General features: G+C 39.0%; 1 protein-coding gene across 3 annotated transcripts in view; it reads left to right on the top strand.

Annotated features, from left to right (window-relative positions):
* Positions 1 to 23,745, top strand: part of dennd4a (DENN/MADD domain containing 4A) — a 30,977-nt gene that overhangs the window by 6,448 nt on the left and 784 nt on the right. Inside the window, exons 4-30 of one of the 3 annotated variants that reach the window (XM_081372660.1) lie at positions 426 to 495; positions 849 to 1,018; positions 1,675 to 1,913; positions 2,032 to 2,098; positions 2,221 to 2,279; positions 2,871 to 3,015; positions 3,104 to 3,279; positions 3,659 to 3,759; positions 4,926 to 5,147; positions 5,801 to 5,946; positions 6,517 to 6,543; positions 9,222 to 9,355; positions 9,810 to 9,942; positions 10,053 to 10,259; positions 10,393 to 10,521; positions 11,587 to 11,731; positions 14,440 to 14,562; positions 16,515 to 16,634; positions 17,530 to 18,404; positions 18,772 to 18,997; positions 20,002 to 20,093; positions 20,173 to 20,348; positions 20,432 to 20,537; positions 21,119 to 21,337; positions 21,485 to 21,602; positions 23,091 to 23,253; positions 23,342 to 23,406. In XM_081372660.1, the coding sequence (XP_081228786.1) occupies positions 426 to 495; positions 849 to 1,018; positions 1,675 to 1,913; positions 2,032 to 2,098; positions 2,221 to 2,279; positions 2,871 to 3,015; positions 3,104 to 3,279; positions 3,659 to 3,759; positions 4,926 to 5,147; positions 5,801 to 5,946; positions 6,517 to 6,543; positions 9,222 to 9,355; positions 9,810 to 9,942; positions 10,053 to 10,259; positions 10,393 to 10,521; positions 11,587 to 11,731; positions 14,440 to 14,562; positions 16,515 to 16,634; positions 17,530 to 18,404; positions 18,772 to 18,997; positions 20,002 to 20,093; positions 20,173 to 20,348; positions 20,432 to 20,537; positions 21,119 to 21,337; positions 21,485 to 21,602; positions 23,091 to 23,253; positions 23,342 to 23,406 (4,453 nt within the window). The remainder of the gene's footprint in view (positions 1 to 425; positions 496 to 848; positions 1,019 to 1,674; positions 1,914 to 2,031; positions 2,099 to 2,220; positions 2,280 to 2,870; positions 3,016 to 3,103; positions 3,280 to 3,658; positions 3,760 to 4,925; positions 5,148 to 5,800; positions 5,947 to 6,516; positions 6,544 to 9,221; positions 9,356 to 9,809; positions 9,943 to 10,052; positions 10,260 to 10,392; positions 10,522 to 11,586; positions 11,732 to 14,439; positions 14,563 to 16,514; positions 16,635 to 17,529; positions 18,405 to 18,771; positions 18,998 to 20,001; positions 20,094 to 20,172; positions 20,349 to 20,431; positions 20,538 to 21,118; positions 21,338 to 21,484; positions 21,603 to 23,090; positions 23,254 to 23,341; positions 23,407 to 23,745) is intronic. The other 2 variants (XM_081372661.1, XM_081372662.1) reach the window with 2 other exon arrangements.

The following is a 23,745-nucleotide window of genomic DNA, read 5'->3' as shown; positions in this document are numbered from 1 at the left end:
TAATACTTAGTATGTTAGAATTTCAATTTAGTAATTCACAAACTTGAACAAATCTTGAACAAATTATTGAAATTACATAATGTACGCAATGTTGTGAAGCCTAAATTCACTTATAAAACAATTAATTTCAATTCAATTCAATTCAGTCATTTCAACAATTCATTTCAATCATTTAAAACAATTAAGTTTAGTTTTTAGTTTTGTATTTTTAAGTTTGACACTATAATTTCAATATTACGCATAACATTGCCATAACGTAACTATTATTATTGGCTTGACAGTATTGGTCAGAATTTGAAAGAAATTTTGTTGGGTAGTTAGCCAGAAATTATGAGAAATAACATCAGACCACAAGAAGCAGCCGTTTATATATACCTGTATAAAATTTGAAATGAACTTAATTTCTATTTTTCCTGCTTCTACAGTGGGGGTCCTCTGTGTACATGTGCTACAAAAAATCTTTGGCCAAAACCAACACACTTGCATTCACAGCAGGTACTGTATCTCAGTCTTGAGTTGTTTTTCAGTTTTGTGTTTTGTTGTGCATTTTGCAATGAGCAGCAGGAGGGACAGAATGTGTTTGTAGTGAAAACCATCAGAACAGAGGGATACGATTGCGGATGAGTGAAACCTGATACTCCCAAGTAGCAAGAACGACATGATGTCATTATTAGGCTTAGTACTCACAGTATACAGATCTAGGCTTTAACTGCTGCCTGTGTTTAGCTCGTCATATGGAAGTCTGGGTCAAGTAATTAATTACAAGGCAAACGATTCAGTGATTTGTAATAATTGTTGTCTTTACCAGAGCTCTACAACCTAATTGAGGGTTTGTATGTTATGTGCAGGTCTTTTGTCCAGATACCCAGAGGAGGACTATGATTCCTTTCCTTTGCCTGAATCCGTGCCCCTATTTTGCCTACCGATGGGAGTGTCCATTGAGTGCTGGCCCTCTCACACCAAATATTCTCTTCCTGTCTTTTCAACATTCGTTCTCACAGGCGCCTCTGGAGAAAAGGTACAGGCACAAAAATCCACGCATGAGCACGCACAAATACACACAAACATTCAGATTTTCTGCAGGTTATCTTCTCACTGCAGCACCTTCATTCTTTAGGAAAATCAGACACAGTAGAAGGTGAATTGTCTTGTCTGGTTTAGCAATGTGCAAAGAATTTAAAGCAGCTAGAAACTGGTGCAGGTGGAATATCAAGAGCGCCTGTGAATAATGGGCCTCAGAAAAGAATTGAAAATAAGATGAACATGTGTAATTGGCCTGTTTAATAATGCATTGCTAAAGTGCTGTTTGGGTCAGCTCAATTATGTCAAACACATCAGTACACTCGGCTCACTCTCCTCACTGCCGAATAAGTCTCAAGGCTATTTGTGCTGCAGTATTGTATAATTTATTCATTTAGGTGAGCGGCTTCAAAGAAACACTGCTAAGCTGAGATATCTCTGAACTGAAAGACTGCAAAAATAAATCTTCTGTATCACTTTTTCACTGGGTAGATCTGAGCAAAGCAGATATTGATGGTGATTCCTTTCAAGTAGGCTAAAATAGAATGTGGTCTTTAGAATCGAGACAGCTTTTTTTGGTTCTATGAAATGTAAACCAACCCAATTCCTAGAAGGTGTTCATGTCTCATGAAGGTGTATGTCTCGTGCTCTCAGGTTTATGGTGCCGCCATACAGTTCTATGAGCCCTACCCAGAAGAGCGTTTGACTGAGAAGCAGCGATCTCAGCTGGGCCTGCAGGCTAACGGCCTCAGGCCCGATGGATCCATGACAGTCCACACCAACAAAAGCATCTGCCTTCTCTCTCACTGGCCCTTTTTTGATGCTTTCCGTAACTTCCTGACCTTCCTCTACAGATACTCCATCTCAGGTCCACACACTCTGCCCATTGAGAAGTGAGTTCTGAGGATAATTTAGGAGGTTGCTGGGCTAGAGCTGAAATTTAAATATCCTAAAAACAATTTGCGGCCACTGTATAGTAATTTGTTTTATGTCTTCTGATTTTTCTCTCAGGCATATTTCCCATTTCATGCACAAGGTTCCTTTTCCTTCCTCTCAAAGGCCACGTATCCTGGTGCAGGTGAGTTTTGTGCACATCGTGTCTTTGTTTGAACACTGTCCTTCTTGAATGTGTCATTCTGTGGTCAAATAGCTGCCAACACTGGCCCTCGTTTCACTTTTTTGTGTGCTTGTTTTTCACAGCTGTCTCCACATGATAGCCTGATGCTGAGCCAGCCTGTTTCCTCTCCTCTCCCTCTGAGGTAAGTCAGACACAAGATACACTGAACATGTCTGATGAATGATGAGCAAAGCATGAAGTGTGGAAATGATACTTCAGCAGGACCTGGTTAAGTGTTGGTAACTTTATAGCATGTTTAATGTGAGTGGAGACTCCTAATGCAATATTTTGCAATTGCCTGTATCAGGTAATTTCCTAATCTCATTGCAGATGATCAAATTACACATTGCAGAAACATTCTACTCATTTAAACAGATTACCTGATACTTCCAAAAAATGATCTTTTATAATTTCAAATGATTCATGTAGATTAAAAAGTGTTTATCTAAATCACTTTGGCAGGATCTAAATTTGGTCTATCAGGTCAAGTTCTAAATCAGTTTGTAAGGATATTGCATTATTCCATGGTTTGTTGAAACAATATAACATTTTGGTTTGGTTTACATTTATGCATTTAGCAAATGCTTTTATCCAAAGCAACTTACAAAAGAGAAACCAAGCGAATTAGTCAAAGATCCAACAATATTCATAATATACAATTCCAGAAATAGATTAGGAAGCAGCTGAAGTGTTGTTTTGTGTGTGTTTACATGCCTGTTTTCTTTGCCCACAGTGGCGGAAGGCTCTCTACACTGCTGTTGAACCTCGGCCCGAAGAATGCAGTGACTCTGCTTGTGTTAGCTGTGACTGAACACAAGATCCTGGTGCACTCCTTACGTCCGGCCGTTCTTACCAGCGTCACCGAGGCCCTGGTATCGGTGAGTGGAAGACTATTGATTTTCACTCATGCCTTTACCAATCCTGCATGGTTTTGTCTTGTCATAACTTGTTTTACCTGTCCGACAGATGATTTTTCCCTTCCACTGGCCATGCCCATACATTCCTCTCTGCCCGCTGGCCCTGGCAGATGTGCTCAGTGCTCCATGTCCTTTCATCGTAGGGGTGGATTCGCGGTACTTTGACCTCTATGAGCCACCGACGGACATAAGCTGTGTGGATCTGGACACCAACACTATAACTCAGTGAGTGACCTTTTGACCGCGACATAGTTCTGAATTCCCGTGAGAGCCTCTCCTAACCTCTGACCTTTGACTTTCTTTTACCACATAAATTCCCCAAATAAATATTATAATAATGATCTTTATCATTATGCAGATGGTTAAAAGATCATGATAGAGATATATGAGCAGTGAGGAATGTAGTAAAGATAGGACCTTACCATGTGTTGAACACATGTTCCTATGTTGTTTGTCTGTCAGTATGCAGCTAAAAGTTTGCAAACGTTGTAAAAGCTACATTAAAACATTCAGCAGCCCACAGTTCTGTTTTTTAAATGCTTGGACTTCTTTTTCCCTTTGCTTTTTACCCTCTTAAATGATAAACACGTGTGGCCTATTTCAGAAAAGAAGAGCGCAGATCCCTGACCTGGAAGATCCTGCCAAGAAAAGCCTGTAAACATCTGATCAACACCCTCAGTAATCTCCACCAGCAACTGGATGAGGGTTAGTGAGGGCGGGTCACTGTGGTGTCAACAGAGAAATGAGTTCACTTAATCTGTACCTTTCAAGGCAATATTAGTTCACTTGACTGCACAGCAAATGCCATTCTAAGTGGCCTTCTACTGTCCTTTTTGGGCTCTGACAGTATCATTTATATTACCTAACAATGTTTTACGAATGCTTGACAGAGTGAGAGCAAAATGCAGTCATCCTTGAGATGTGATGAGATTTAGAGATGGGGGCAGTTGGCTTTTTTCAAGTGCTGGGATATTATCTAGTAGCTGAGAGCTGATTGATGCTTTAGTCTTTGAACCAATCTTTGAACCCAATTATTTAGTGTATTTTTGGTTTTCCAAAATTTCCTGTACAATCTTGTAGAACTAGGAAAAACACTGAGATTATTTAGAGAGAAACTGTGATAAAAATGATGTATCTTTCTGTGCTAAGTGACAGTGATCCTATATGTTTTATGGAGAACATTATGTGTCCATTGATATGAATGTTTAATAAGACCGAGGCTATGATCTTTTTGCTGACCTTTTTGAAGTGATGTGAGAGGAGCTTGTATAGTATGCCCATATCTCAGATAGATCCTGCTTTATCTTCATTATTGAGATATGCTATGTATAAAAGACATTGTAAATTAAATGTATATCAGTACATTTCTCTTTGTGTTTTAAAGTTGACTTGTATAAACAATCGTTCAAAAGTTTGGGGTCGATAAGATAAAGTTTAAAGTATTTTATGCTCAACAAGGCTGAGTTTATTTGATCAAAAATACAGTTAAATTGTGAAATTTTGTTACAACTTAAAACAAAAAATATTTTTTTTCTATTTCATATATTTAAAAAAAATTTAAATTCAGCAATTTCAGCATCATTACTCCAGTCTGTCACACATAAATTATTCTAATGTACTGATTTGGTGCTTAATCAACAAATTATCAATGTTGAAAACTGTGCTGCTTAATATTTTTGTGTAAACTGTGATACATTTTTTCAGGATTTTTTAATGAATAGAAAGTTCAAAAGAACAGCATTTATTTGAAATAGAAATAGTTTGTAATATTATAAATGTCTTTGCTGTCACTTTTGATCAATTTAATGCAATAAAAGTATTATTTCTATATCTTTGAATGGTAGTGTGACTTAAGCATAAATTTTCCACAGGATATCAGCTGTGCCGTGAGGAAGGACAGATGGAGGCCTTCATGACCGAGCGGGAACCTGGCAGTGGTGGGAAGAGTCTGGAAACCTTGGAGCTGGAGATCCAGGAGGCTTTTCTGCGCTTCATGGCTGCCATCTTGAAGGGCTACCGCTCGTACCTGTTGCCCATCACACAAGCTCCGTCTGAGAAAGCAACTGACGCCAGTTCACTCTTTGATTTGCAAGGTGAGCAGCCAATATGGACATAATGCTTGAAGCTTTCTCCTGTCACATTGTATCAGGACAGTTGTTTTTGTTGATAGTTTTTTGTGAACGTCAAGGACAGCTGTTATAGAGTTGCGTCATTGGTGTCGAAACGGAAAAACAATGCATTTCAAATCCTCAATGTTTTGTTTTGACCACATGCAGCGAGTACACTGTGGTACATAAGTGGAATGCTGAAGCTCAGCAGCTGCTCAGAATACTCGAATCTGGCCCTGTGCCTGTAGAGTCTGGCTTAAATCAGGCTTGAAATTATTGTGGCGATTTTGATAAAGCCCCATTGGAAATTAGACATGCCTGACAGGTCCAACAAACTACAGTGATTAATAGAATGTCTGAGAACACATCTGCAGCCTCTTATGTAATCAATGAGCTAGAGTCTGTTGCATCTTTCACTCTGTCTACAGGCTTTCTCAATGACGACATTCTAGCGACTAACACGTAATTCGTGACACGCCTTCCTAAATTTGATTGATTAAATGTTTAATCACAATTGACAACTGTGGCAGTGAATTATAGGGATCAAATAATGAATGCGGTCTCCTTTTCTCATTGTAATGGCACATTTTAGACTTGTTGCTTGATGTCCTTGACTTTGAATATGGCTTTTTTTTCAGGCTTTTTGAAGAGTCGTGATCGATCACATCAAAAGTTTTACTCCCTTATGACCAAGACTCAGATGTTCATTCGTTTCATCGAAGAGTGCTCTTTTGTCAGCGATAAGGATGCAAGCCTTGCTTTCTTTGATGACTGCGTTGACAAGGTATGAATCCTTGGGTCTACATACCCACTAAGAAATGCCTTTATCCAGATTAGAGGCCCCACTAGATTCAACATAAACTGCACTTCAAAAAAAAATTTTGTTTCAGTTTAAAAAAGTAAGTAATTGTGCTGCCTTATATTTAAGTTTAGTCAACTCAAATATCAGAGTTTTCACTTAGTACAACTTTCAAGTTGACTAAACTTAAAATTTTAAGGCAGTGCAAACACTTACTTTTTTTTTAACCGTGTTTCTGCTTTTACAAGGCTCACAAAAAGTTGCCATTTTAAACTACACTCCATGCTCAGCAAAGAGCATGTGAAAATGCAAGGAGTTCAAGGGAGTGCATTCAGCTTGATTAGTGAGAACACTAAGGGGAAATGTTGTCATTATTACTTGTGTTGTTATGATCCCTTGGGCTTACTATGTCAGGTTATTAATTTTCTGTGAGTATTGTTCTCTTGTTCGTTCTTTTCTCCTTTCTGGCTTTTCATCCTGTCCAATTATTTTTAAATTTCTCACTACTTTCTTTTCTCTTTTCTCTTTAAACTGTTTACTTGCTTGCTTGGAAAGTTGTTCGGCACAGAGAAAGGAGGAAAGGTGAGTTGCTGAATTTAACGTATTTTTAATATGTGTATAGCTGAAAATAGTCACCAGAATAATTTACCTTGATTACAAAAAAGGTCTTTCACATTCCTGCTGCTTGGAACAGTCTTGAGAAATATTTTGTATTAAATTTTATTACATTTTGTACATTAATTAATACAATTTTGTCATTTTTAATTTTTATTATTAATATTTAAAAGCATGTTAAAAGAAAAAAAATGTTCACCCTAGTTTTTTGACCTTAGTTGACAGACGTGACCTGTTTTGTTATGTGGTCTCACCACTGGTGTGGTGATATGATGAATTTGGTTCAATTGGTTTTGAAGATTATTCATTATTTAAAAACATTGCTGTTTAGATCAGAGTCTCTGCAGAACCACTGAGATCCTGCATGCATAATAAATTTTTCTGTGCCATACACCATTTTGCATCTCCTTATGTTCGCAACTGTTGTCCCCTTTCTCGGTATGATTCAGACTGCGCGTGGATCTGAAGTTACATCTTCAATGAACCGCCTCAAGTTGCCTCATTTTTAAAGTGCTGACAAATATCTTCTCGGATGACTGTTTTGTACCTTTGTAGTACATTTATATCTTTCTCGACAAGAGCCCACAAGTTATTCTTGTTTATAGGCACAAGAGTCATCTCTCACCTGTCCTCTTTACAAGGCTTTGGTGTGCTTGTAGAGATGAATGTGCCTTACACTTTCCATTATGCTGCCATCAGTGAAAGTCACACTTATCCTGCTCTGGCCTGTCCTTCCCTTTCGAAAGAACCTTGGAGGACAGTTCTTTAGCACTGTGGTGGTAATGAAAATGACAGCTTGAGTTGATTTAAACTGGCGTGGGTTTGTGGGTTATGTTCACAGAGGACATTTTAAAGGAACTAGGGCAGAAAAGGACAAACCATGAACCGCTGTAGCCTGAAAGCAACTTGGTTATAGTGTGACACTTCAGTGATCCATAACCATTTTTTTACTCTGTTTCTGAAGTGAAAGTTTTGGTGATGTTTTTCCTTTAAGACTTAATCTGCACTATGATTGGCTGACAGCCATGATGCATGTGTGGAAGTGTTTTTAAAACTCAGGAGGCCAATAAGGGCATTGAATTGTTTAAATGTATTCTGCAGCACAGTTTATAATTACACGGCTCTCTGGAATACTTGATTTTAATTGAACAATCATAGTGTTCTGCTGTGGATTTTTATTATTATCAAAGCTATTTTTAAACTGTATATTTCACTGTTGTCCCTGGCACCCAATCACCTACACTGCAAGATGCATGCCGATGCACTCTGTGATCTCTTTCCTCTCACACAATAAAATAACTTTAATCAACTTCCATTTTTGATTATACTTGGTAAGCCACAAGGAGGATCCGATCTTTGTCCTAAAGATTGTTTATATTGTTTACATATCGCAGTCATTAACAGAATTTTTTATTTTTTTTCACAAATATGTATTCCAACTTATAAATATTTATTTACTTGATATGAAAATGACACATCAGGCTCTTAATAAAACGGTTAAAATAGCATTTACATATACCTCCTGACTCTGAGGTAGACAGTTTTGCATACTTTTTTAAAAGACCTGTTTGAACTTACTACTTTGTTAAAAATGGGGCGAAAAAACTAGGGTTTCAGACTTTATTTTGTACCGTGTTCACGGAAAGTGGCTTTGGGCATCCTCGTGCGTTACATAGCACTTTAATTGCAGCCACAGTCATCGATGCCGTTTGATTGATCTAAAACCTTCTCAGGGAAACTAATTTGGCAAACCCAGGAAGAGCTCGATTCTCTCCTGTTGCTCTTATTGTCTGTCTAATAATATTGTAACATATGATCCAAAACCCTTTTGCTGACTCTGAGGATGCTTTACAGAGGCTTAAACTGATTTTCCCTCTATCAATAGATATAAAGTCATGTTTTATTTGATAGCGTTCCTCATTTCCAATGTAGTACAGTGGCATGGGTTTTATGATGCATTTATAGTCCATTAACAGGTCTTGTAGACAGACTTTGTCTGAAGGCTAAATGCACTGTGGCTCCTCCAAGCCCTGGCTAGCCTATAAATTGCACTGGAACGGTTTCATGCGCCTCAAGCAAAACAACATATTAAGCATTAAGTCCAGGTCAGTGCACTTCTAGTGCATCTGTGGCAGATGGGGAGGATTGGATGGAGTCTAGGAGGATCAAAGCTTCTTGGTGCAGATGTGAGATCAGTCGGACACAGCAACGTGGGAGATTATCAGGCTCATTTACACTAAAACTTGTGCTCCGTCTGATCTGAGGTCAGATGATCTGCGCTTAAAGTCTCTTGGCTAACTGCAGCATGTCCAGACAGTGGAAAATCCCTTGGCATGGTTGTATGGCGGAATGTGTGTCTTGTTCCAGATTCAGTTCTCAATTCTGACCAAAAATATAGCTCTGGATTGACATGTGATGAGCCAGTTTAAAAAATATAGTAAAATGGAGTTGCCATAAATATTCTCTCCAGTTCCTCTTTCTACTTCTTATTTTCCACCTTTTATTCAGTGACCACTATTAACAAACATGTAGCCTCTCAACTAAAGCATGATCTTTTCTCCATCATGGGTCATCATTGCTTATACTGTGTGTTTTTGTGGAAACGGAAAACAGTCCATGTCTAATGAAGTGTGTTTTTACTCTAGGTGGACAGCGATAAGCCAGAGGACACAAGGCTTATTGAACTTGACAAATCCCACCGCAGCGAGCACACGGTCTACATCACCCCCCCAGAGCTGCCGGCACTTCCAGAAGGAGAGGAGCCACCTATGGTTCATAGGTACAACAGACGCTTCTCTGGCTCACAAACTCCCATCCACACTGTTATACTGTGCTTATAAACAGTTCACCACACCACACATGGCATTGCAGCAATAGCGTAATCCCCTTCAAAACCTCTCCCAGGATACACCTCTCTAAAGATCCTTTCTACAGAAACTCTCACTAAAGCAATAATACACACTCCTCCGAGAGAATGTGATTATGTTATATTAAGTGGATCTGTTATTTCGGGATTTGGTATTATTTTGTTACAATGGGTTGTGTTGACATTGAAGATTAAGATTGTCCCATATATTGAATATTAGCCTATTTTTAGTTATTTTTAATTTTTGCAATTTGTGCTGCATAGTGTACTGTTGTGCTTTTGATAAATAAATAAACTAAACATATCAATCAATAACAATCAAGTTGAAGTGAGGGAGAACTGTGTTCATACTGTTGATCTCTTACAGCTACAGTGGGTTCCCTGTACTGAACACCCAACTCTGTGAGCTTCAGGATGGTCCCAGAGTCCCCAAAGCAACATCAGCCGTGAGACACATCAGTCCCATCAGCCCAGCTGCCATTTTTAGGCGCTCCCAACAGGTTGGTATTTCAAACACTAATCTCATCCAGATCACACCCCATGATCCCACTTGTCAAGTCTTTCCCCCTCCTCCCTAATGCCCGTTCTCTCTGTGATCCTCCCTCTGTAGGAGATCAAATCAGCGCAGAGGATGGCTAAGACGTACTCCTCCATCCCGCAGATGTGGTCCAAGTGTCTTCTCAGGCATTGTCACGGTCTGTGGTTCATCTGCTTGCCCGCGTATGTCAGTGCCTGTCACTCTAAGGTTCGTGTGCTGCATACTGCCTACGACGTGCTGAGAAATATGCAGGACAAAAAGTTGCAGCCCCCTGATGAGGTAGAGTCGCCTAACAGTCTCCATTGATTGGTTTTGTTCAGTTGTCAGTACAGTTAGTACTGAACTTAGACAGCGGAAATTTCCGCCTGTGTTGTGGTTTTGTAAGTAATGGTTTGTTTCTGCTCCAATGGAGGTGTGTTACCGGGTCCTGATGCAGCTGTGTGGGCAGTATGGACAGCCTGTTCTGGCTGTCCGGGTTCTTTTTGAGATGAAGAAAGCCGGAGTGCAGCCTAATGCCATAACCTATGGATACTACAACAGGGTGAGCGCAGTATTCTTTTGTGCTACATGGAGACTAATTGCAATCATAAACATATATACATAAAAGATCTATTCAAGGCATAATTACTTTTGGTTTTGTGTTACGCCACATGATACAAGATGTCGGAATTTTGATGCCATTTCCTGTTCAAATACATGCAGTCACCCCAAAAACTTTTTTTAATTTATGTATTTTAATTAGATCAATATCAAAATGACATGTTTATCCTTCTAAGTAAACCAGTTTTTAATGTACTTTGGGTAGTACTTTCCTTTTTTCTGGTGTTTTTCTGGTTTTTGAGGTTGAAGAAATGTTAACAACATGTCCAAGTTGCATGTGCTTAATTTGACAAGCCTTTACCAAGTGATTAATTTTCGCCAAAATATCAGTGTTTGAGAGGAAAAACAACAAAAAGACAACAACAACACATAATTATTTTTACCTAATTTTAAAATTTGATGAACATTTATTTTGTTATCCAACTTTTGCACAATTATATGGTTAGTTGCAATTTATTTATTTGGCACTTTTTCTAGTAGCCACAACTAGAACAGACAGAATCAGGACAGATCTGCAACCCATTTTTGGGTCCTAACCACTGCCCTGGCATCATTTTTGTGCAAACGCCACTTGGTTTGATATTTTGTTATCTAATGCAACAACAACATTTGTACATTTTAAATGTCAGAATGTACTTTGTACATTTTAAATGTCAGAAATCTGCAAAACCACTATATAGGTGTGTTATATGCTGTTGCTTGAGGGCCTCGAGCTTGCAGCAGATCTGGCATGTTACTCTGTTTCTCATGCCTGTTATCATTCATTACACAAAAGTGTAGATTAGCAACAATTTCCCTGTGGGCTTTACAAGTTGTCCCAAAATACTAAGAGGACACACTCTCAGAGACATAAGTCTGGGGAGCTGAGTGTTGTTCCAATTCTATCAAAGTAATTACAGCTAGTCCTTGAGAGACAGCACAATCTACTTATGATAATAAGAGGCGTTGCACTGTAGAATTATTTAGTTAATCTGCGTGTCTTACTGTGGTGTTCTTCTCTCCCCAGGCTGTTCTGGAGAGCACATGGCCTTCCTCGACCAGAGGGGGATACTTCCTGTGGGGAAAGTTGAGAAATGTGGTTCGGGGTGTGGTGCTGTTCAAACAAGTATGGAGGAGGCAGACCACCCACCAGAAAGACACCCATCTCTCTGGTAAAACCCCCAACTCCATTTCACACATTTCACAGAAGTGGGCACAGTCTTTAAATAGCCTGCAAAATCAAAGTCAGATCCAATCCAGAAAAATGACACATGATTATGCTGCCTTCTAAGATTGACAAATTGTTTTAAAAAAACCAATAAAAAAAAACATTGATGGTCTCATAATGTACTGTAAACGCTCCAGAATCCATCCAAGATGGAGGATGAATATCTAAAATATCTATTATAAAAATCTAAATGTCTAAATGAAATTAATTGAGACAGATTTTACCCAATTTACTCAATTATGACTATTTTTTATATATGTATATGTAATATAATATGACTATTTTACCCAATGTGTGTTTGCTTAGGAACATGCTATCGGAAAACTCTTTTGAAATCAATTGTCTGAGTCTCAACGCGCTTCATGTGAGAAGAAAATATGATTAGAATTTGCCTTTGAAGATCCCTTCCAAATTGGCTGATTTTGAGGTTCCATTTTGATTAGGAAGTTCACAATGCAGACACCAAGGCAGCTCACTAGATTTCGTAACATAATTCATTATTGGGCAAAGGCCATAGAGTTTGGGCCAGGTCGTTATTTGCTACATTCATTACTTCTGCTAAGTTATAATCATTCTGACTATTTCCACACCAGGACATTTCTGTTAAAAATAGTTATATCATCAGACTTGTTTCTTTGAGACGCAAGCCTAGCCAAAGGGAGCATGGACTCAATATCATTTTGCACTGTCAAAAAAACTTTCCATCATTTTACACAGAGGCAGGATTACTTGAGTTTTGTGCCTGAGGGAAGTACCATCTCGCAGCTATCTCACCCCTCCTCACTCGGGTCTGATACAGCCTGCCTGCTGAACCAGAGAGGCTTTAATGGGTCCAATTAAGATGAGAGTCGATAGCCGCCTCCTCAGCCACCACAGTTCACAGTATGCACTTGATGTGATCTCCTTTCTCAAAGCAGCATATTTGAGAAGTGCACAAGAGGGCTTTAGTAATTAAAACAAGCTGCCTCAACACACCACCCCCAACCAACTGCAGCCTTGTCGTGCAGATCGAATTAATCTCGCACACAAAGGACTAAAATCCTGATTGGCTGATTGCATGCTGTTGGAGCCATTTACTTTTTTTAATGCATTTGTCCAGTCCTTTATATTAAAGGGGTCATAAGATGCCCATTTTCCATAAGTTGGTATGATTCTTTAAGAATCGGGACACACCAAGCCAACGGTCGGCCGTCCGGCAGTTTTTGTGTGTCGGCCGACTCAATTTTCTCAGTGTGAAATTGGTCATCTGCATTTTTCGGCCGATCCGAGAGAGAGAACTCTGATAGTCAGTGCACGAGAATAATAGCAAAACAGTGAGCAAAGAAGTCAAAACGGTTCAGATAGAAGGCTGTCCTAATGTTACGTCATCTTACATGAGTGTTCCTTGGTGAATATTTCAATATTAACATGAGCGTAGTGGAATTAAGAAAGTGTTTAGCAGGATTGATATTCAAAACGGTAAGCGATATGATGTAAATATGACATCATATTACTCAGAAAATCCAAACGGCTTGATTATTGAGAGTGTTTAGGATTTTGGAGGATTTAAAAAAAAAAAAGGAGTGAATGGATTTTTTTTCATTGTATGGTGGTTGTGTCCACACACTGACACATTTACATGCAAACACCATATAAAAGTTAATTTTGCATCCGATGACCCCTTTAAACTAAGTAATACAAACTATCATTCAAAAATTTGGGGTCAGTAAGATTTTTTTTTAAATAAGACTTAAACTTTGATACAATAAACAAGTAATAAAAACTCAGTGAGTGTTTTAGCGCAATTTTCTGACGTCGTGGGATCACAACACTAAGAGATAGTAAATCTTTTCCTGGATTTTTTTTGTGCGTTCCCGAGATTAGTCCTTCCTTAACATAATGCCGAAAACCCGAAGTCTCTAGGTGGTCTGGTTGAGGAGTAGATAGAAGTGCAAGATTGGTGCGCACAGACAGAACAGAAATCATGAGTTAACAATCGCAATTTTGTCCGGTGGAAAATTGCGCTAAAAATATGTACCTTTTGAACTTTCTATTAATCAAAGTGTACTGCAAAAAATTATTACGTTTTCCCAAAAAAATTAAGCAGCATGACTGTTTTCAACATCGATAATATAATAATATAATATAAAAGTAAATGCTTTTGAACACCAAATCTGCATATTATAATGATCATAATGGTCATGTGACACTGAAAACTGCAAGTAATGGCTGCTGAAAATTCATCTTTGCCCTCACACAGGAATAAATTAAATTATTAAGTTATTTTAAATTTCAATTATATTTCATAATATTGCTGGATTATTGATTATGAAATGTATGTTATGGTTTTTAATATGTGTATATAACTTTACGACTGTTAAGGTGAACAAAAATCAAAATATTTTCCTTTTGTAAAATAAATTCCTTTATTTTATCTTTTGGTGGGATTATTATTACTTGATATTTTGTGTGCTTTGAAAGCCCTCAACATCTTCTTACCATGTGGGTGGATGATTTTTTTATTTGGATCAGAAAAGTCACTTTGATTGTGTACTTTGATTGCTCTTTTCGCTCTGCATATGATGCAATCTCTGGGCAGAAAACTGTTGTGTTTTGAAACATGTTACTTGTTAGTTCTCCAGCTAACTGTCTTTTATACTTCTCTTTGAGCAGATGCCAGTGATCTCGACAGTGTCAGCCATGGCAGTCTGGACAGCTCTAACGATTCTGCGGAGCGAGCTTCCATTGATACAGACTTCACTAAAATGGATTCCAGTGATGACAGATCCAGCACAGGTACCCGGGCTGCTTTCAGTCTGTCTGTGTTCTCCTTCCATCATCAGTCCTCCACTGCGCTCTCGGCACAACAGGACGTGCCTCTCTCTCTTTCAAACTCATCAGAAGTCTCAAGGAGAGTCATTATTTTTCACTGTGGGAGTGAAAAGACATCTCTCCCTCGTTGTTGTTTTTTTCTCGCTTTCAGTCTTTTCTCTTTTTTCAAGCACACATTAGTATAACACATTTGGTTCAGTGAACAAAAAGCATAACACCCATTCACATGCCCCCTCAGATGATCCAACTGAACTTTGAATGCAACTTCCAAAACAAAAACAAAAAAATGTGATAAAATGAATGATTTCATTAGGAAATACACTTCTGTTCAAAAGTTTGGGGTCAGTAAGATTTTGCTCACCAATGCTGCAATGATCAAAAATACAGTAAAAACATTAATATTATGAAATATGATTACAATTTAAAATAAATGTATTCTATTTTAATATATTTAAAATTGTAATTTATTTCTGTGATGGCAAAGCTACATTTTCAGCTGTCATTACTCCAGTCATTACTTTAGTGTCACATGATCCTTCAGAAATCATTCTAATATGCTGATTTGGTGGACAAGAAACATTTATTATTATCAATGAAAACTGTTGTGCTGCTTAATGTTGTTGTGGAAACCATTATACATTTTTCAGGATTCTTTGATTGGAAATTCAAAAAAGAACACTATTTATTTAAAATAGAAATCTCTTATAACATAATAAATGTCTTTACTGTTACTTTTGATCAATTTAATGGATCCTTGCTGAATATTTTTTTTTTTTTAAGCTGACTGTCCCAAACTTTTGAACATTAATGTGCGACATTTTCACAGTATCATTAAACTGAGATGGGTCTACCCATCATCTACTAACCCTCATGTCACTCAAAACCTTCCTGTGGAACACAAAAAGTGATATTTTAAAGAATTTTCAACCATTTTTGTCTGTAGAATGAAAGTTAATATAGTTCAAAACAACATCAGACCCCATTAACTTTCATTATATGAACAAAAATATACAGTATACAGAGACATTTTTCTAAATATCTTCCTTTGTGTTCAACAAAGTCATGAAATGAAAAGAAATAAGCAGGATTACTGTAGGTGCCTGACGCCCATATCTGAGAATATGGTAAAAGACAGAGAAGAAAGCCCCTCTGTATGTTCGAACAGCTTTTTGAAGTATTCCAAAGCTATAGGCGGTGATGCCCATGGAGGAGATCTGAGAGGTTGAACAGAAGAGACTCGCAGTTAGCGAGCAATCGCAGACAACAGTGTAGCAGGAGTCTGACTGAGCAGTCGAGAAAGGGAAAAAAGGAATGACTAATGGTGTTATTTTAGCTCACCTCTGGAGGCAGTACTATGATGTGAACTTTATGCCCCTTCTGCTTTCTCAGTGTAGCTCAGAAGCAGTCACCCTGTGAGTGTCTTTCAGTGTTTCTGCCCGATTACAGAAAATGTGAGAGTAAATTAGTGCTCCTTTTTGATGTTATGCTATCAGGTCATGATGTTCTGTTCTAAAATAACTTTGTTTGAAGCCTTTCTCATAAGAGTCTCTATCCAGTCGCATCAAATCATCCAAAATCTGTAAAGTAAAACTAAAATATCCAATACAGATTTGTCAACCATCAAAAAGATTTCATCATATTAGTCCTGCAAAAAATCTCACCAACATGAAACATTTATGAGGATGATTTTTTTTGTGCAGGCTATTATGTTTTGCTAGTGTTTTGTTCTGAATTGCACTGAATTGTCCGTTCCAAAAGAGTGGCTGATAGAAGGAAAACACTGCTTAATGCTAAAATTAAGACCCAGATTATGCTAAATGTGTTTTGTCCATCAGTGTCAAATTTAGATCCTGAAGAAAAATCAGTTGAGAACCAGCGGTCTTAGTGTTTGTTTCTGTGTATTGTTTTGATTCCAGGTGGTCAGTCTGATCAGGGCTATGACTCTCTGTCTAAAGAGGAGGTGAGGTTAGGAGGAGGTGAGGAGCAGAACTCATCTCCAGACATGAAAGAGAAGAAGGACAGAAACTCTTGCTCAAGTGAGTAATGGAGAATTCTTGTGTCCCACAAAAATACAAAGGGTATGTGTGACACTGAGGACTGGAGTAATAGCAGCTAAAAAAAATCGGCTTTGCCATCACAGGATTAAATTACATTTTAAAACGCATTAAAATAGAAAGCAGTTATTTTAATTAGCAATGATATTTCACAATGTTACTGTTTTATCTGTATTTTCGATTAAATAAATGCAGCCTTGGTGAGCATAAAAGATTTCTTTCAAAAAACAAAAAACTTACCAACCCCAAACTTTAGCATTTAAGTTAACAATTTATGAACACGCATGAATTAACAATGAACGTTAGTTAAATTAGATTAATATACTGTTATAAATATTGTTAATGGTCATTTCAATACAACTAATGTAAAACTATTCAATTTATTTGTTTTTAAAGTGGAATTGCATGGCCTCACCCTGAAGTTGGTTCATATTACCAACCAAACTAAAACACACATTCTTTCCATGAGTGTTGTCGTGAGAAAACAGTTGCGAGTTAATTATGTAAAATGCAGTTTATCATTGTGCAAAAAAACAGAAAGCGCAAGCTTTTGTGTCAGGTTGTTATGTTGTAATGCTAAATATAATGGTAGAATTGTGTGTATTTACGACTCGCCGGGACCCGATGTGAGATCCACCAATCAGAGAAGTTCCTGAATCTCGATCTGATTTTGATTGGATAAAATTAATGGAGAATGTTTCATGTTTTGGGATCTGCGCCTATGCTGTGCATCATTCAGTAAGAAGGCAGTTAATTTGAGTTGCGCCTCTTTGCTTCCACCTAGTGGTAATGTGTGGCACTGCAAGTTATTAATCTACTTGTTTATTTGCTTCTTTTTAACAAGTGGCTGTTTTTTTCCTCTCATTTCAATGTTCAGTGTCTCAGACTGTACTCTCAAAGATAGAAGATTCATCCCTTCTGGTTAGAACCCATCCATCTGCAACCAATGGGGAAACCAGTCATTTCCTTTCTGAAGCCCTCCCAAAGACAAAAAGGCCAAACTCCCTGGATATTTTCGGAGAAAAGCCCGTAAGGCCCAGCACACTGGATCTAACCCCGAATAAGATGGTAGAAGGACTCTGTACTGAATCTGTTGAAGCACTGATAGAAACGGAGGCAGTGGGGGGCGTTGTGAGCCCACCTAAAGTTGCCGTGGAGAGGACTGCCAGCTGCATGGTTGCCATGGAAAAGAGAGTTGCCATGGAGAGGGAGCACATCGGCGTGGAGAGGAGCGTGAGCTGCAGCGGTGCTCTTGGTCGAGTGGTTAAGAGGACGGGTATTGAAGCAGGGTTTGATCCTCTGTCCCTCATGGTGGCTGAGACTCACGTCCACAGTGATAATGCAGACACCCCCACCGCCAGCCGACACCTGGCTGAAGAGATTCATCACTACATGAACAACATGAGTAGCCCGTTAAGCCAGCGGTCTCTCAGTGTTGACCTAAAGGGGCACCAGACCCCGTCCCCACACAGCTCTCCCTGCTCCTCCCATCTCCAACCTCAGCCAAGAACACGACTCTTCTCCTCGCCTTCCCTTCCTCAGGGACGAGTGCGCAGGGTCAGGGAGCAGCGGCCCACCTCCCTGGCCTCCCCTACCTCACCTACTCCCTCCTCTTCCTCTTTCTCCATGGACTCTCTGCTCACACCGACCCTGGACGTGTTCAAGAGCAGCTTCCTCTCTGCTGGGAAGGGCGTCGCTGAGAAAGCCAGCCGACTGTATTCACGGCTTTCCTCCCAGACGTCCATTGCACAGGTATTCATGACATTCATCTCCATTTATGAAGTTCTGAAGATTTCTATTTTGAATAAATGCTGAAAATATATATGTTTTTAAATGATAATATTAAGCAGCAGTTATAATACTAAGGAAAAAAAATGTTGACCACCAAATCATCATATTCGAATGATTTCTGAAGGATCATGTGACACTAAAGACAAGTAATGATGCTGAAAATTCATCTTTGCATCACAGGAATAAATACAATTTTAAACTATATTAAACTAGAAAATAGTTATTAACTAGTAATAATAATTTTGTTGTTTTTTGTTGTTGTTTTTTTGTAGTAATAAGGTTTTTTTTACTCTATTTACTCATTACTCATTTTTCTCACCCTCACCAGGATTTAAACTCTGACCGGGTCAGTGTGTCTTCACTGGGGTCAGGTGACCCTGATTGCTCCTCTCTGATCGAGAGTGATTCCTGTGTCGACCCCGAGGGGCTCTCTTCCCCCCAGCGGGATGCCGCCCAGCCCGTCACGCGGCCCAAAAGAAGCCCTTACAGGAACGGCCACTGCCTAGAAAGCCCATCCGCAGCACCTCGACTCTTCCGCCAGTCCTCCCTCACTGGTGAGTGTTTAAAGACTGGTCGGAGATTATGACATTAATCACGGTTATTTTATCCTATCCTAAAAAAACACACTTAATATTTATCTCACACAATATAAATGGGATGTATGGGCTCTGTAATCAGCAAAACGAGTCAACAGAGCGACCAACAATTTTGTGTAGTTAATCAGGATCTCTTTCTACCTCTGAATTTTTTTGTTTGGGTTTTCCAACATTGGGTTTTCTAGACTGTGAATTGAGGACATGGATGAAGTAAGCAAAATGGTGGATCTTAGCAAAATGGCTGGAATTACTTACAGCACATTTAATATTGATAAGTAGCTAATGTTCATTTGAAATGCCTCCCCTCTATTCGGGCAGATCTTTTAGGTTTCCCCTGAATAAAATATACTAAGTATAGACGCTGTGCTAAAAATTACCCATCAGGCTCTCTCATGATGAGTAATACTCGGTATATTTCGGTCCTTTGTCAGGGTTACAGTGTTGTACAATTTAAGAAGCAAAGCAAGTGAAGGAGATATGTTTAAATGCATGTAAAGGAGGGGTCATTCTAAATGTGAATAATTCAATTGTAAAGATGAGCTTATTTGTAGTTTTCTGGGCCATTATGCATGATGCTTTGGGTAGGTGATTAAGCATGTTTTTGAAATGGAGTGCTGTGTGTTGTTCATTGTTTCTGCTCCAGCAGCTGCAGAAGTAGGCCAGTAGACAGGGGTGTGAGTGTGTCTGGCTCTGCAGTAATGGGGTCTGAGAGGAGCTCTTTAATCAGGCTGACGGGGGTTGTGCTGGAGTGCTCCCCAATCACTCGCATCCGCATACACACTCTTATCCAAGACTTCTGTAGAGCCTTCAGCACCATCAGAATTAGCATTCATAATCCCTGCAGGCAATCACCTTGAAATGAGACTTGTTTTTGGTGAAGATTGTTCTCTGATGAAAAACATCAGCTCTTCAAAGCGCCTTTTGCCGCAGAGAGTGACTTTTATTTGTCTTTCGTCCTTTAGGTCCATCGCTGACAATAACGAAAGCTCTGCAGACCTCAGACGTGTGTTCTGATTCCAGCTTCACTCAGTCCACGCAGAATTACGCCATTGAAGTGAGTTTGACTTACTTTGAATGACACATATGTTTAAGTATTCCTGTAGCATTGAGGCTAACTTTGATTGGCTTTCTAGGTACGTATGTCCAGTTGTTCACGCTGTAACACCTGTGAGAGTTTGGTGTATGATGAAGAGATCATGGCTGGTTGGACAGCTGACGACTCCAACCTCAATAGCACGTGCCCCTTTTGCGGCTCTCCGTTTCTGCCCCTGCTCAATGTGGAAATCAGAAACCTGGGTGACCAGCAAAGGTAATTTGGTCTCCAACCAAATCAGTAGACATTTCTGTAGAGATATTCACAATTTCAAACAGTTTTCTTTGCTTTCTACTCAGATCCCCCTCTCAAGACACACATACTTGCCAGACAGACACCGAAGATGAACTTCCACAAGTTTATGATGTCACTGGCAATCTATCCAGCAATGGCAAAAAAGACCCTGTAAGAATACAAGTCTACAATTTCAGTGTTTTGGAAACATATTTTGTAACCATCACTTTTTTATGGTATTAATAGTGATATATAATACAATGTACCACGTTTTCCAGAATATAAGTCTTGATTCATCTGAAACGTGCTGCAACTTATATTCTAGAGCAACTTATATAATGTAATTAACATCAAGCAGGCAAAACTGCCCATTTGTTTTGGATCCATGTACAAATGAACGCAACGTGCACAGACCCAAAACATGAACAAAGCGCACACATTTTATTTAGTGCAGAATAAGAGCAGTACATGAGTATAAGGTTATTTCCCACACACTGGTAGTTTCCATTTCGCTTTTTAAAAAAATGTAAAAAAGGCTTGGTGCTTATAATAATGGCTTACAGCGGGGATCATGTTCGAACAGTCTGACAAGCAACAGTCGTAAAGGACTATTATAAATCGCCCAGTGTCCACCCGGGTTTATTTTCCAGGAAAATATGATATTATGTAATATTATATAATTACATGTTTGTGACTCAAAAGTTGGTTCAGTTCATTAGGCTGGTAGTTATTTTAGTCTTTCTGTGCTGTAGGAGCCAGTCACCGTGCCCTACCTGAGTCCTCTGGTGCTTTGGAAAGAACTGGAGAGCTTGCTGGAAAACGAGGGAGATCAGGCCATCTCATCTGCAGCCATTGTGGATCACCACCCCATTGTGTTCTGGAATCTGGTGTGGTGTTTCCGTAGGCTGGACCTGCCCAGCAGTCTGCCCGGACTCTATCTGAGCTCCAAACACTACAGCAAAGATGCTCAGGTGGGTCTCAAGAATTCTTACATGATCTTCCATTTCCCATTTGTTTTTTTAATGAATGAATAGTTGTAAATGCTAGAAACTGTTGGTGATGCCACAGTATTTCTCCATAACAGCTTGAATCAATGTTATGTACATGTTTTCTTGCAGTCTCTGCAAAGTTTTGCATCAGAAGACAGTAAAAATGTCTTGGTCCAGATCCTGTGGGACAACCCCAGACTGCATCAGGACCCCATTCAGTCCTGCTACTTGCTCTGGAAAGCATATTGTAAGAATACAAACTCATTTGCACAGTGAAAAGTGAGCTTTCTGACTAAATGTGCACAAAAGTGGTTCTTGGACAAATATTTGCAACGAATAATCCTGTTTATGCTACGGACATGAGTTATGTTGTTGACCCCAAACAATGAGGCTTTTTTTTTTTTGAGCAGAGGTGTGACATTATTTTTCTACGGGTACATTTGTATCGATCCCTGTTCACACTGATCCGCGAAAGGACTAAAAATGCTGTATTATGCTGCTAGGCCAGTTGTTGGCGATGTCACTTTGTAAAGAAAAACTACTCGCCTATTGACTGAACACATAATACACACGTCCTCACAAATTGGTGTTTTTGTAGTTTACGCGGAGACGATAACGGAATCGTTTTCAAAAGCGTTTCAAAAAGTTGCCATTTTCAGGCCCCCAAAATGTACTCATGTAAATGGATGAGGCTCATATTCATTTTTATTGTAATTTATTTGACCTTTATTTGAATTACTGAAAATTATTTTTAATAGTTTTAGTTAACAACAACAGCACTTCCTTAGGCCAGTAAGCACCCAGCAACTGCATAGAAACTTTAGGAAAAGCATTAAAGGGATAGTTCACTTTGAAATTAAATTTTGGTATGTTTTAGCTTACCTCAAGGGCATCCAAGATGTAGGTGTCTTTTTTTCCGCAGTAGTTTCAATTTTGATATTTTTAGGTCAAACCGTTCTTGTCTGTCAGTCATATAATGCAGGTCTATGGTCACTGTCTCAAAGAGCATGCACAGAGTCCAAATTAAAACAATTCCCCATTGACCAAATTAGACAATTACCCATCATAAGTACACATTGATGGCCTAAGACACGAAACGACCGGTTTGTGTGAGAAAACGAACAGTATTTTACCTCTTATACACAGCCACGTCCAAGTGCGCAGACTGGTGCATAGATATATACACTAGATGTCGCCTTGGCTACGGCAGTTCATTGGAACGAATGTCTTTAAGGCGACATCTAGTGTATATATCTATGCACCAGTCTGTGCACACGTCACACAGCAGGAAGCGCCCGCGCCCTCAGATGACTTGGACGTGGCTGTGTTACAAGAGGTAAAAACAATATAAATACTGTTCGTTTTCTCACACAAACCGCTCGTTTCATGTCTTAGGCCATCAATGTGTACTTATGATGGGGAATTGTTTAATTTGGACGATGGGGAATTGTTTTAATTTGGACTCTGTGCATGCTCTTTGAGGGGGTGACCATAGACCTGCATTATATGACTGACAGACAAGAACGGTTTGACCTAAAAATATCAAAATTGAAACTACTGCGGGAAAAAAGACACATACATCTTGGATGCCCTTGAGGTAAGCTAAAACATACCAAAATTTAATTTCAAAGTGAACTATCCCTTTAAATGTACTAAACCCTCCTCAAAACACTTTAGCAGCTGTAGCAGTAGTTTTGCATGAACATCATGTTCATGTGTTCATGTTTTTTAATAGGTGCAAATCCTGCGGTATCTGCCGCCCTGTGGGAGGAGGAGCAGGCTGTGAGCTTAGAGCTGCTGCAGGGGGTCGTGAAGAGCATCCAGAGGAACGATGTCTATCAGCCCATGAGTCAGATACTGCAGATACTGGGCACCAGACTGGGCTTCGAAAGACAACGGTAGGAGAATAAATGTGTTTGAGCAAAGAAAGACAATTTTGACAAGCTAGTTTTAATGACTAATTTCTCTTTATTTTTTCATATGCAGGAGCTTATATAGAGACATCCTGTTCCTGTCTTTAGTGGCTTTGGGCAAGAGTAGCATAAGTATCGGTGAGTTGACTGTGTTGGTCATGTATTATACTACTGTTTTTTAAGTGACATGTGAAGGCCAAGTATGGTAACCCATCCAAGTTAGCTCACACACATTAGGAGCAGTGAACACACACACACACACACACACACACACACACACACACACACACACACACACACACACACACACACACTGCAAACCGTGAAACACAAGACTGATAATAATAAATGTGTCTTGTCCACCAAATCAGAATATTAGAATGATTTCTGAAGGATCATGTGACACTAAATACTGGAGTAATGAAGCAGTTATTTGAAATGGTAATAATAATTCACACAATATTACAGTTTTTACTG

The sequence above is a fragment of the Scardinius erythrophthalmus genome, assembly GCF_964197995.2.
Source record: "Scardinius erythrophthalmus genome assembly, chromosome: 8".
Classification (NCBI taxonomy): domain Eukaryota; kingdom Metazoa; phylum Chordata; class Actinopteri; order Cypriniformes; family Leuciscidae; genus Scardinius; species Scardinius erythrophthalmus.
The sequence above is the reverse complement of the archived record's forward strand: the minus strand, read 5'-3'. Positions and strand labels throughout refer to the sequence as shown.